Here is a 15,052-nt window from a genome sequence, read left to right on the forward strand (position 1 = left end):
ATTTAACTGTTTTAGGATCCTAATCTTCAAAAGCACCGTTGTCATAACCGTTGTCTCCATTCAAAAGTGGTTGGTCGGAACCGCCGCTTTGACAATCGTCATCTCTGTTCCTGCACTGAGATCCGGAGCCATGAAGTCTGGAATCAGGAGATCTGGATTCAGATGAGCTAGGAGCAGGATCTAGAGCTCTAGGATTTTGATCTCTAGGACGATTCCAGTCTGTTACAATCTGCACTATCGACCTTAAATACTTGCTTATTTTTGTGTACGTCTTGTGCCTGTTGATCGGCATGTAGCTGTCGTAGCTGGCAATCGCGTGCAGTGCCAGTCTGCCGCGGTCGTCGACGCAAGTTAGGGGACTTCCCGGAGCAATACCGTTGCTGGTCCTCTCGTAAGCGCACAAGTGGTGATCATGAAACTTTTCGAGGGTGTCCGGTCGCAACATGGGAGAAATGCACCTTTTAGTGTCGTGGACCTTCAATCGGTGGAACTTGATAACCTGCTGCTCGATTTGCCTGCCGGTAACCTGGCATCCCTTGTACGATTTAGGATCCAACAGGCTCTTCGTCATATCATCGAACCTTAAGTATTGAAAGTCATCTTGTTGATTCCCATCATTTTGTAAATCCGCATCTGTCACTTCGAGCTGCATCACCGCAATGTTGTGAAGGTCAAACTCCTCGTTGGGGTCGTAAGACTCGCCGTTGTCTGCGTGCTCCGGATGAGCAAATTTCACCACTTGGCGGATGAAATTCCTCCCAAACATGACTTCAGCCTTTTTCACGGCGACCCTTTGACCGTTGATCATTTTCCTCTTGAAGCAGCTGGCGGCGGTGATCACGACGTGTTCCCAAATAAAGGTCCCTTCGCAAACGTGGCTTAGCGAGTCTTCAGCGTACTCGACGTAGACGTGCGCCAGCCAGAAGTGCTGCTTCCACTGTCCTACCCCTGCCTGGTCGGCGTGATGGTCGCCTTCCATAATCATCACCTTGTTCAAGTTTTCAATTTGAGGGGAGACCCTTTTGAAGGCGAAGACGCCGTCGACGTCGTCATCGCCGACTCCCACTCCCATGAGAAGCCGTTTTCCGTTTTGATATCCCTCCTTGCTGCAGCTGAGGAGGCTGCCAACGTTCCTGTTGTTCCTGATGTTCCTGTTGTTCCTGAATCGGTTGAAGATCCAATCCATTTTTCTGTCGAACCAGTTCTTTGCCCTGCTCAAGCGGCCGCGCTGAACATCATCTACCCGTTTTCTCACGCAAATCGTGTCTGAGTTCAGAAGTTCCTCAGGACACCGCTCAACATCAACCACTAGTTCGCGCTGTGCCTGCTTCTGACCTGTCCAACCGGATACCCAACAATTCACGTTTTCTCCCGCTTCGAGCCTTAATAAAAATCCGTATTCAAATACAAAACTGTTAACTTCGGCCATGTTATATTCACTCAACCACGACCTTGGAAGGAGAGCACTCTGTATTCCGTTATCAAAAACCAGGTCGGCGGCGAGATGCAACAAAAGGAAGTCGTCAACTTCCTTCCAGAAGTCGACCATCACGTGCTGCGCTTGTGTAGTACGATTGAAACCCGCTCTCTCGATTGGCCGATCGGTAAACATTGACTGCCTTGTCATGCCTTCGTCGTTCGCCACCACCGTTATGTCCTTCACGCTTGTCCACTTCAACGCAGAGGCCGTCAGAACCCAACGCTTGTTCAGGATGGCTCCGGACGCGATCCTTTCGAACGGCATTCTCCCAAAAAACCTGATTAAACTTCTGTTTAAAAAACCTTCTCGTTTGTTAATCAGCAGCGCCGCTTGAAACTTGTTGTTGCTCTCTTCAAAATTTCCTTCGAGCATATGGTTGGTGTTGGCTGCCTCCGCAGCAGATAAGTAAGTCAGTATGTAGACTAGTAAAAGGCAAGACGATATTGTTTTCAGTATCATCTTTGCAGTCTCTAATGTAAACACATTACAGTTAACTCAAAACCAGTTTTTTTACTTTTCAACATTTTTCTTGAAGTCTTGAAAGCTTTTCAAAGTTTTCTTTTATGACGTAACTTTTATAAAAATTCAATGAAAAGTTTCCAGCTAAGTTTGAACAACAATACAAAGAATTGTATTTGTTTTAATCTGGTTTTATTTTATAGTTCTTTATTTGTTTTTTTTTTTTGTGTTTGTGTTTGTTTATTAATTTGCTAGTAGGGGTTTGTACACTATGATCATATTAGATAAAATCTAAAGATCTAATTGACACAAAACAATGTAACAAATAATTACTTTCAAATGTTAAACGACTAGTTACTAGTTTTATCTGCTATACAGAGTTAAAGTTTTTTTTGATGAGATCTTGTTACAATGTTTCTTCGATTTCTATAACTGTTTTTCTACCTAAAAAGCTTATCTTCTAAAAATTCAGTTCATTGTTTAGTTTAGGTAAAAACTTTGGTTAAAACTTTTTTTTATACTTTGTATGTTCATATATTTTATGTTTGTGCTAAAGTATAATTTCTACAAACTTTTTTGACTTGGTTTATCTTGTACTCTCTTTTCTGCACATAGGAAATTTTTAGCTGGAGTATTTCAGGGTTTTATAAATTATAAGCTAAAACTAGTAGTCACTGCAAGTAACAAAAACTAAGTACTAGAAATAATTAACTGTTAACAGCAAAAAAGAACTATAAAAAAGGAGAAGAAACATTTATTAACAAATAAACAAACAATAGCCATGAGTTTAAAATAAGAAAACAGATCAAACTTACTACCAGTAAAACAATGCTAAACAGTTCTGAGAAATTACAAAGATGGTTTCAATAACAAACTAGAAGCAAGACTGAAATACTCGGAAATTTCCATAATTTACAAAATAAAACTTGAAATAATAAGCAAAATAATAAATGAATAGCAAAATATCTAATAAATTTATTGACCAAGTAGTTGGGGTTTTTTAATGGTTTAAAAGCAACTAGAAACAAATATATAAAAACTATCAAGTTTGATGTAGATCACCAACCAATGAGAAGTAGTTATTACAGGCAGTTAAGGTCGCAATAACTTATACAGCTATACCTGAGGAACTTATTAATACAATACTAAATGCAACTAGGTCGGTTTTTAGTTAAAGGTCAAGTATGAGCTAAATCAAGCTAAAACAACCAAAATTTAAAATGACATAATCATATAGGAAGATAGCATAGAGTGGAAGTGTTCGAAATCTTAGGTCTATACATAACTAATAAAGTCATGCTTGAAGCTGGTTCTTTTTTTTCTAAAACTGTATAAGATACAATTTTTACTTATTAACAAAAAAAACCTTTTTTTTTACCTTTCAACTTTACCAAAAATACACTTTAGAGTTTTTAACTAAGAATAAAATTTATACTTGTCTTTTTATACTTTTGTTTTTATAAAATCATATAAATACAATATTAAAAAAAGTTTCAACTTTACTACAAGGAACACATTGTATAAAACTAGTTTATTTAACATCTACAATTAATAAATTATTTATTTACACTTTTAGAAATAAAATATACATGAAGTTTTTGACTACATAGACTTTTAAAAGCTACATGTATTTAAAAAGACAAAATACTAAAAAAAATTATCTACCATAAAGTTTGTATTGTTAAGGCATACTGTTGTATAACAGTAAAATTCAAATTTTAAAGAAAAGTTTTAAAAACTATTAACTTATATGTATCATATAATTATTCGATAAGTCTTATAGATAATTTATTGTTTAAAAAATATTTTGTTATAAGTCAAGTGAAACAAAACTTAGCGACTATATTTTAAAATGTTATTATTTTTGTCGAGATCTGATTAAAACGCAATAAATTATTTTACTTTTTCATTTGTTAATCTTCTTTCGATATTATTTATATACTGCAATCATTTGTTGCTTGAATAATATGTCTTACCTTAGAAATAACCTCGCACGAATGGTGTGATTAAGTTTTTACTAATGTTACCTAAATGTTATTTTACCTTGTTTAACTTTGATCTGAAAATTTTCTACGTTAGTTTACTTAAAAAACCATAAGAGCAATTTATAGCTAGCTCGAAAAAGTTTTATGAGCACTTTTGCTAACAGTCTTAAAGTAAAAGGGTACATTAAATCAAGATAAGTTCTAAATTTTAAGCACTAGTATTTAAACGCGATCATTTAACATTTACAGCTTAACTTTTTTGTCATAGATTGTCTATAAACAAGATTATACACAGTATCAAACATAAAAAAATAGTTTTTTTTTTTTATTTTAATAACTTTTCGTTTTTATATTTAATTACGAAGCTTGCTCTAAATTTATCAAGTCAAACTAAACTTTCTGAAAAGAAAGTAAATTACAAGTCATAACCAACACAAGTTAAACTTATTCGCACACTAATATAAAAGTATAGAGATTCACAAGATAAATGGTATGCTTGTTTATGATAAAAACAAAATATTATTATACAGTTTACACATAAAACAATAACATATGCTATCAAAACAGTGGAGACCTTCAAATCAGATAGTACTTTGTTTTTACTTTAATTTGTAAATAATTTTCATATATAGTCAAAAAACTTAATGTCAATAGAAATTAAACAAGAGGATAATGTTAACAGGGCTATACTTGAATAAGGTAACTCTTAAATTTTGTTATTTTTTTTTATCCTAGCTATGTTACCTGTGTTGTTTTCTTATCAAAGTTGTTTTTTATTTGTAAAAAAATGTTTGCAATACTAAAGCCTCAGCTAAACATTTATTTTTCACAGAAGTTAAGTTTTGAAGTATCATAAAAAAATTTAACTTAAATACAGATTTTATACAACCAAAGGAGTTTTTTTTTAATTAACTAAATATACAAAAATAAAACTAAATTCTTATGTTAATACACTTTGTTATGTTCTATGTATACTTTTATTTTTCTATCTAAGTTATTTGAAAAATTTATAAGAAAAAACACAAAGTGTAGTTAGTATAATTTATTTAGCAGCGAAAGTGTATGATTGTAAAAGTATTGAGTATATATTTGCTTAACTGCATAAGTGATTGATTGTTTCAAAGAAAATAGCAAACTTAAAGATGAAGTTAGTAGAATAAAAAATATTTTTTAATTAAAAACTTTGCCAAATAATCAATGTACTGTATTTTTATATGCTTAGGTTGTTTTTTGATAAATAAATAAAAACCCTTATATTTTTACTAAAACAGTATATTTATTTTTCAATTTTTCATTTTCAATACTAAGGAATTCAAGCAATAAATATATTGTAAGAATAGTTTGTGTATACTAGTATAGCAAAGAATTTTTTTTTAATTTTAAAACAAAAACTAAATTTATTGAAATTTTTATAAAACTACTACAACTTAAAGAACTTCAAACTGTAATTTAAAACTTAAGCGGCTAAAAAAGTAAATTACAATGATAAAGAAAAATTTACTGAACTTTGTGTTTAAAAAAAATTGTTTCTATCATGTAGATAAAACAAAACTAATTTTAACAAAGTTGAGTAACCTTAGTTATAAATACTAAAAAACTTTCAATTAATTTCATAAGATACCTAAATTTACTGAAACTCTTTATTACTTCAATATGGTAATGAATTAGTAAAAAATACTAAGTAGAAAAACTAATCAACAGCAATTTCATTTTTGCATTACTTTTCACGTCCTTGAAATAAGTAAAGTATCTTTAGACATTTGTTTTTTTCGGCTAACAGTAGTATTAGTTGTTTTTAACAAGCTTTCATCTTATAGAACTGCAAAAAAATCAAATAAGTCATTGTCAAACATTGTTTATGGATTATTAACGTTTACAAGGTATGATAGTGACTTACACTAAAAAAAATATTGTTTTATGGCGAGCGGATAACAACTGCTTACTAAAAATTTAAAGTGCAGTTTTAACGAAGCATTATCTAATTGTGCACACCGACATACAAAGGTCATGATGTAAGAACGTGATGAAAAAAAAAACAAGTATTTGAAATTTTTCTAAACTTCAGAAATATTTTGAACTCTTATATAATGTTGTAAATTATGGTAAGTACTTAGATTATTTTCTTATTTACAAACCATTTCTTATGCTGCATTTCTACGTGGAATTTTAGTTTATAAGTCAAATTTTGACTCACTGTTTGATTTTAAAAATTTTATTAATTTGTTTTTTAACAGCACTTTGAAAAAAACAATGATTTATGCATTAACAAAAAGATCGTAACCGGAATTTAACTATCAGCTATTTTTTATTAAAAATATCTTCTGTCAATATCAAATGCATAAAATCTTTTTTTACGTATTTGTAATTAAACATCGCTTTAAAATTTATAATTAGCGTTTTTTTTTCCTTTTCAAACAATTATAATAAAAAAAGGGTATATTTTAGGTGAGATCATAGTTTCAATAAAAGTTTAAACTAAAATTGTGATAACTCACTTTTATAATTTAAACTCTGGTGGGCGTACTATTCACTGTTGTCTTGTCACTACTGGACAGCGTGACGCGAGTTTTGTCGTTTGGCAAATCAGCACATGGCATTTCTCCTTCACCCTTGTTCGAGCTCATGAAGGGAAACAGTCGCTCCTTCCACCTCGAAAAAGTGCAGACGACGCACAAAGCGGTTATTATGAGGTCAACGCTCGCAACACTCGGCCAATATATGGTGATCTTGTTGTTTGTTATCAATATGAGGACAATGTTCAACTGCAATGAGCTCACACAGCAGCCCAGAGTGCACAGAACGAGCCTCGTCAGCATTTTGCGCAGGTCTTCGGCTATTTTTCGTTTTTTTCGGCTCCTTTCAGAGCATAGAAAGTCAAAAGGCAGTATTGGGTAGACTATGAAGAGCAATAAAGATATCTAAAAAAGTTATTTCGGTAATTGAATGATTTTAATTTTTATTTTATCAAAATTCTTTATAACACCCATGTTAATTTACCATATTTTCACAAGTATGGTCTTTGTGGTACTTTTTAAGTTGAAAATAAAAAGTTACTGTGAGTCAAACTAAACTGAAAGTAGAGCTTAAATTCCATAAAAAGATAAAATAACATAATTAGTTGCATTAACAAGGTAAACAAACCTGACAGAACACTGTCATGACACAGTAGAAAATCAGCGAGAAGACCACATACCACTGGCTTGCCCACTTTTGATGACAATGTTGGGCGTCATCTACCCATTCAGACGCTGCCAGGACAACAGTTGTCACGGCAACAACCAACGCCATGAAGAACACAAGAAGACCCACGTTTAATTTCGCAAAATTGTCAGACATGTAAAGCTGCAGTTTCGGGTCCGAATACAGTTTTCTCTGCCTCCACCAAATGATGCTAAAAGCGGTGGAAACCCCGACAAAATAAGGAACTCCCCCGGCTATGTTGACCAGCAACGCGCAGTCGAAGCTGGAAAAGTTGTTGTTGTACAGAATGACGGTGTCCTTGAGGGTGTGGACGAAGGCGGCTGCGGCGTTCAAAAAAGTCAGAAAGTTCAGGACCACGATGGCTCGACCTTTCCGGGCCTTCTTCTCGTGGTTCTTCAGGTGGAAGAGAATCAGCGACAGGAGGATGTAGGTTGCGGCGGTGAGGTTCACCGCGTTTATGACGTAATCGGGCAAACCGAATTGCGTCAGAGAGGTTCGGTTTGCGGGAGAAATTGCTTCGAAATCGGATTTGTTGGTGGCGATCGGGTTGAGGGTTTGCGAGATGTTCACTGTCATACTTTGTGACGATTGAAAATTTATCTTTTTTTTATGACACCTAAAAGATTTATTTTATTATAGAAACTTCTACAAGTTTAGTTTTAAGAGAAGACTATGCTTATCTTATTATGAAACATTACTTATGATAACATAAAAAAGTTAAACGTAAACTTTTGATTTATGAGTTATCAGAATTTTTTTAACTGTTTTCGAATCTAAAATTTGTTTGAATTCTTTCGTTGGTGTATTAAAAGAACAACAAGTTTTCTTGCAACATTTAAAAATCCATCACAAAAATACCTCATGATTATTTCATTTTTAAAAATCTTAACATAATCTAAAACCTAAAACAAAAAAATAATTTTCACAACACTTTGGTACAAGTTGAAAACAACTTTACATTTTCATAAAGTTCTAAATAAAAATAATTTTATGTTAACACATCTTAAAAAATTAATAAAAAAAGCTTTCGCTCAAACTTAGGTTAAAAATTTTTTTTTTTTATTTTAGAAAAATTTTATTACAAAACAGCTCATTTGTACAAAATAAAGCACGTTAATATTATATTGCAAATAGCCACATCCTGTCAAACAATGTGATTATTTGTTATGTAAAAAACACGAATTTTGAATACAAACTATCTACTTTTGAATAGGTTGTTCAAGGTTATTTACAAGGCTGTTAATACATTTAGTTCCCAGAACTTCTTATGAAAACTAAAAACAAAACAACTTTAATAAATTCTCAAATCGTTTTGTAACGAAAAAAAATTGTACAAAATTAGATTCAATAAAATATTCATAAAGAAGCTAGCTGTTAGAATTCAAAAACAAAAGTAATTTAAAATGACCTTAATTTTTCTTTTGCGTGTGGCAATCATTAAATTCTACTTTGTGTTGAACAAAACTTTTAAAACAGCAATAGCTATTTTGAAACTAATCCATTTCGTCAAGTTATCTATGCTTAAATAAATACTACAAGCCTATATAATTTGAACAAAAACAATTTTTTATACCATTTTAAATGAAACTAAATGTACTACATTTTAATTAAGAGCTTTTAAAGCGTTTAGTAATTAACACTTAACTTTTTAATAACAAAAAAAATTAAATGTAATACATTTAAAAAAACTAAAGCATTTGTTATAATTAATTTAAACGTATAGCTTTTAGTACAACTAGTCTATATATAAAAAATAAGTGAGAACTTTTACAGTTCATAATAATTTTAAGCAACCAAAAGTAATACTTTGCTCATATTTTTAACTCCATACAAAAACTTCTTTTTTATATATTTTTTTGAAACAATTGGCAAAAAATCTTACTTTACTATAATTCACAAAAAGGGCATCTTTTAGAAATTAAAAACTGTTTTTTTAAGTAAAAATTTGTAAACATGCTTAACTATCAAATCTAGTTTAATAAATTCATTTAATTCTAACTAGGTTTTAGTTTGTGTGAACACTACCGCCTTCCTTCGGTAAAAAAATTGATAATGTTTGCTTTACATAGTTTGAATTAAGCCTTTGTTTATATTTAAAAAATATTCATTTTAAAAGTTGAAAACTATAATTAAGTAGCATTAAAAGTAAGTGTTTTTGAATTACTATGAACTTCTGATTAAAATAAAACACTGCTTTTAAAAAGTCTAATTTTCACATTTGCAATGTTTTCTTACAATGAAAAACTATACTACAAAAACTTAAAAAAGCTCAAACTTATTTAAAAACACTTTATGAGTTTCAATAAAACGTTTTTTACCTTACCAAAAGCAAAAAACTCATGAATGTGTTTTTTTTTCAGTTAAACATGAAGCTTGTTACAATTCAACTGTTACATTAAAAGGTGTTTTGTTGTAAAACTTTATGCTTAAGGTTAATCTGCTATATAAGAAGCAGATCTAAATTTTAATCGATTTGAGCTATTTAAAAATCTACAATGTGCTTATTGCAAAACTGTGGTTTTTTCAAACGTCTGGATTTTCTGCATGATCGATAAACTTCAAGTTCAATGCCAATACATAAAGTTCAATGCCAGTACATAAATTACTACAAAATCACTTTAAATACAATTGTAAAGCGTATTTGTTGTCGTGTACTAACATTTTTTTTAATTCTATACTAGAACAAATTAGTTTTAAAGTAATATTGCAATAATCTAGTCTAGAGTTTAATGTATTCAATGCTAGTTTGTATGAATAACTTTAGTGTCTCATTTTGAAAATATTTGTTAGTTGTAATATTTACGTAAATTAGCTATAACATTTTTTTAGTTTTAGTTTTTTAAGAAAAAACAAAGTGCATAAGTTTGTTTATGCTATGTTCAAATTTTTTAATACTTTTGTTATACATTTATATACTTTTTAATACCTTATCTAAATTTATGCAAAATTTATTTACGACAATGTTTAGTAATAATTGCTAAAATGGATTTTTTTTGATTAGAAATAATCAAGTTTACTTTGTATGCTGTGAAAAAAAATTCTTTCTAAGCAATTTCGTTCACAAAAAAAAGTAGAAGCAATACAAAATATTGTGCACTCTCAATTAACTAAATATATAATAAGTTATTTAATTACTAGCGAAGTAACCAATTTTTACAATTAGTTTATAGCAAATCACTTTGAAACAAATCTGTATTAGACTGTTTTCTAACTAAAAAAAGACTATTTCTGTATCACAGTAACTTAAAAAAATTGCTGTAGAAAAAAACTAATATAATTAAAAAACTATCTTTTTAAAACAAGTCTGCATTTTATTTAACTATTAACATCACTAACTTAATAAAAACGTTCATGTCAGTTCACACATAAGTGCTTTTGTTTAAACAACGTGATTTAAGGTCTAAAGTTAATGTTTTAATAATGTATATCAACATACAAATTTTTGTAGTTTGTTCATTGTTTAAGCATTTTAAACCATTTGCTAAAAAAACAAAAAATAGTTTCGAATTAATCAGCAATCGTCAAAACAAAGATAAAAGCTTTTGCTTTAGGCTTCTTTAGTTTATAAATATAAAAGGTATAAATTTAAAAGTTTGATAAAGAAAATTCCTTTTGCAAACAGTATTTATTTAAGTTTTTTTACTATAACTAAAACTTACAACCTAATTATATAACAGTTTCTTAAGAGTTTTTTAACTATATGAAAAAAACAAAAAAGCTTGTTAGTAGTAAAAGAAACAAGTTTTAGTTTAATTAAAACGCACTTCAACAACCATAAAAGCCATTATATTTTCTAAATAAAAACCTTAGTATAACAGTTACTTTTATCAATAACAGCATAAAACAACGTTATTGTAAATATAAACTTTTGAACATACTTTTCATGGTTATTTTTTGCTTTTAATTATAAAGCCTATTCATTATGTTAAAATGAAAACTTTTAAACTAGTTGTAAAATGTGACAAAACAATTAACAAAGATTTGAAACAAAAACTTTGCGTAAGTTAGTTTCCGTAATTCGTTAATAATTAAGAATACTTATTACGTAAAACAACTTAATAACAAAACTACTTGTAGCCGCTAATGGCATTTTTTATTACTAAAACTTTTTCACAACACAATGATGTTATCATTGACCTTTAGTTTCGGTGCAAAAAGAGTTTATTAAGCTTTTGTTTCTTATTTATTTCCACACTGCTAAGTTAATAATTCTCAATGTTTAATGTTTAAAAAGTATATTTTTGTGGTAAATACACTTTTATGTAAAAGTAAAACAAAGTGTTTTTTATCAGTATTATAACCTATTACTAAAAAAGTATTTTTTAAACTGTATTTTGTTTAATTTACATCAATAGAAATAAATGATTAGTTATATATGTTTTGTAATTTTATGTTGCAGCTTCAAGAGTTTATGAATAATTTTATTGCACAATTCTGATAAGATTATTTAAGTTTGAGTTGATTAAAAAAAACACTTATAAGTTAAAAACAATCCAGATAACTTACGTTTATTTTTAGCAAAATACATGCAAATTACAAAACATAAAACGTGATGATAAATATCAAAGTTTAACCGGAGCTTTTACACTTATTTCAACATTTAAATAACAGTTTTAACGTCTTTTTTGTTAAACATTATTGTGATAATAAACTTTATATTCACAAAGACTAAAAAAACACGTTTATTTCTTTATTGTTCTTCGTTTTGAAAAAATCAGTTACAACTAAAACTTTACTTTTCTTACTTCACGCTAAACTTTAAAAATATTCTATATGAGTTCGACACAAATAAAAACTCTAAGCAAATTGAAAAAAATACAAAAAAAAACTACTTATACCAAAGCTGACCGGCTAAAATATTTTTAAAACAAAAAACTGTCATTTTATGTCAAGATGTTGAACACCAAAAAAGTTGAAGCAAGATAAAAACCGCATTACAATGTGCATACGTTGTTAATAATTGATAGTGCGTTAACTATGCTGAAAAAATAGTAAAACAAAAAAAAATAACTAGTAAATATATCACTTTTAGCTAAAATCACTCGTTAATAGATAAAAAGGGAATTCTAATCTGTATAATTAATTTTAAATGATTGCCAAGAAAAAAAAAACTCTTATCACTTCCAACAGCTAAATTGTGTTTTGTATCTAACTTTTAAACTTTATTTCTTTCATAAAAATTTTCTAAGTTAGTAAATTATGTGTTGTTCTATAAAAAATATTCTTTTAATAGATACTATCAAAATTTTTATTAAGCTACTTTTCAAAAAACATTTTGAAACTTTATACTTAAAATGGACTCGTTTATATTTTACTTATAGAGTTTTTAATCTTAACGTAATTTAAATTTTTTAAAGTAATGATGTTTTTTTTCAACTTACACAAAAAAAGTTATTAAACTTTTAAACTTTTAAAAATCAATGCTCAAAAGTTTAATATTAGAACTAGTAAAAAATATAATTACGAAGTAAGTAATTTTAAAACTTTTTATTTCACCATGCTAAATTAGTACATATAAATATCTTCTTTTTATTGTAACTAAATAACTTATGACTAAACTGTTCTATATAAACAAGCAAAAAATGAATATGTTTTAGTACAATTTAAATTTCTATTTAACCTTTTAATTTAACCTTATTACCTAAAACTATTAGTGCTTAAATATTCAGATATAATTACAAAGATTTTTAACATAGTAAAACATAAACCTTACTACTAACCTATTTTACTATAACTAAAACTAGTTTATTAAATAAACTGGCCGGCTAAAATATTTTTGAAACAAAAAGGCTGTCACAAAAACGTCAATATATAAGACCGCAAAAATGACCAAAAACTAGTTTAAACAAAATAAAAACCGCATTACAATGTATCTGCGTTGTTAATAATTAATAGTGCGTTGACCTAGCATGTAAAATTATATTATAAGAAGCTTTTTTTGTTTAAATTTAACCGGTCAAAAAGTTCTTCGGCCAAAAATTCAAGATTAAGGATAAAAGTGGATTTGTTTCATCTGTGTTAAAAATATTTAAGATTAGGACTGGCTTTGCGAAAACTTTTTTCGTATAAAATATCTTATGTGGAGCAGATAGATTGAAACAGCTATAAGCTATGGTAAGCAAATTAAGTATAGTTTTACAAAAAAGAGCTTTAAGTCCAAAGAAAAACATGTCTGAAACTAATTTTGTTGTAAATATTTACTTAGAAAATTTTATATCAACTATTGTACGTTACTTTTACGAAACTGTTTAGGGGTTTTTTAACTTGTTTTTAATCTTTTTTTTCACACTAGCAATATACTTTTATAATATTTACAAAACCAAATTAAAGATTATTTTATATAAAAAGGGTTAATGCTTCTAAAAATATTAAAAAGTCCGTAAGATGTTTCGATAATTAAAACTGCTTTTTATTATACCTAGCACGTTTAAGTAAACTTATACAAACTATATTAGTTTTGTTTATTTTAACTATTTAATAAAAATCACAATCCATGTCTACACAACTAAAACAAACTATATTATAGGTGATATCTTAAATATTTTGAACTTAAAAATAAAAGGTTTTGTAAGTACAAAAAAAAAATCTTTTTTATCTTTACTTACAATAGGTAAGCTAATCCAAACAGATACAAAAAAAATTGGCCGGCTAAAATGTTTTGATAAACAAAAAGCTGTCGTCTTACATAAAGTTAAGATAATTAGGCCGCGAACTGACTAAAAAAGTTTAAGCAAAATAAAAACTACTTCTCATTGTATGTATCTTGTTAATTATTAATAGTGTGTTAACAAAGCTAATACAATGATAAAGTATAAACAGTGTTATTTTAACTCTCTGCTCAATATTTTTTGAAGTAAAAACTCATGATCATAAGGATTAAAAATGCTTTTAATCAGATAATGTATTTTGTCAACTAGTTTACAAAAACTAGAAAATTTTTATTTTTCAGAATATAGTTAATTTTTTTTACTTCATTACATAAGCATGACAACAGTTCACAAAAAAAGTTCGGGTTATACATTGAAGTTTCACTTTTTTAATAAATATTAATTAAAGTTCAAACAAGTAAACTTACTATTTTAATCGGAAAATATTTAATATTTTTTAAAATTAAAGATTTTCTTTTACAACTTACACAAAATAAAATATCCCAAAAATTAAAAAACTAAAACTTTTAAAATTAATGCCTAAAAGTTTAATATTAGAAGCAAAATATAATTTTCCAGTAAGTGGTTTTTTAGTTTTATGTTTTACCTTACATGTTTTAAATTATTTTTAATAATATTTAGTATTTCTAAGTAGTTCATGTTAAACAACATTTTTAGATAGGTATTAAACCACTTGAAAATATGAACTTGATTGTAAAAGTACTAAAGTTCATTATCATAAAAGCTTAATAACAAATTTCTTACAAAAATAAACTGACCAGTTAGTTCTGCAAATGTTTTTTTGATTAGCCCTGCAGGTGAAAATATCATTAGTAGTTCTAAATTATTTTCTAAAAGCAATATTTCAACGTCTAGACTATGTCAAATCAAAACACATTAATTTTTTTTAATCCTGTTAACTGAACCCTCAAGAAGATAAAAGTTAAATTAAAAGTTTTTAGACGTCTGCTTATTTGTGCTTACACTTTGTAAAGAATTGAAAAAAATAAGTTTAAAATCTGTTAAAGTCAATTTTGTAAAAACTCAATGTTTAAAAGTAAATATTTATATGCATAAATCTAGATCGGAAAAATCATTCTAAGTAAAAAAATCAATTTTAAACTTTATTTATCCTACTGCAAATAGTTTTATTCCAATGAAACTAAATTTTTCTGTACAAAGTTTAAAAAAAGGCTTATATTAAAATTTTATATTCTTTTTATACAATCTTTTGTTACTATGAAAAGCTTAAAAATAAAACATTTAAAATGCAAAAACTA

The 15,052-nt window shown here is 28.2% G+C and overlaps 1 protein-coding gene across 1 annotated transcript; it reads right to left on the reverse strand.

Annotated features, from left to right (window-relative positions):
* Positions 1 to 5,390: 5,390 nt before the first annotated feature.
* On the reverse strand, positions 5,391 to 14,615 carry LOC145834793 (uncharacterized). The gene is made up of 4 exons (XM_082942305.1): positions 14,552 to 14,615; positions 7,066 to 7,741; positions 6,420 to 6,842; positions 5,391 to 5,743 (listed from the first exon to the last, which is right to left on the reverse strand). The coding sequence occupies exons 2-3, from the start codon at positions 7,699 to 7,701 to the stop codon at positions 6,429 to 6,431; spliced, it is 1,050 nt and encodes a 349-aa protein (XP_082798431.1). The 5' UTR covers positions 7,702 to 7,741; positions 14,552 to 14,615; the 3' UTR covers positions 5,391 to 5,743; positions 6,420 to 6,428.
* Between the last annotated feature and the right edge of the window lie 437 nt (positions 14,616 to 15,052).

Source organism: Thalia democratica, chromosome 4 (assembly GCF_965202585.1).
Source record: "Thalia democratica chromosome 4, ktThaDemo2.hap1.1, whole genome shotgun sequence".
Classification (NCBI taxonomy): domain Eukaryota; kingdom Metazoa; phylum Chordata; class Thaliacea; order Salpida; family Salpidae; genus Thalia; species Thalia democratica.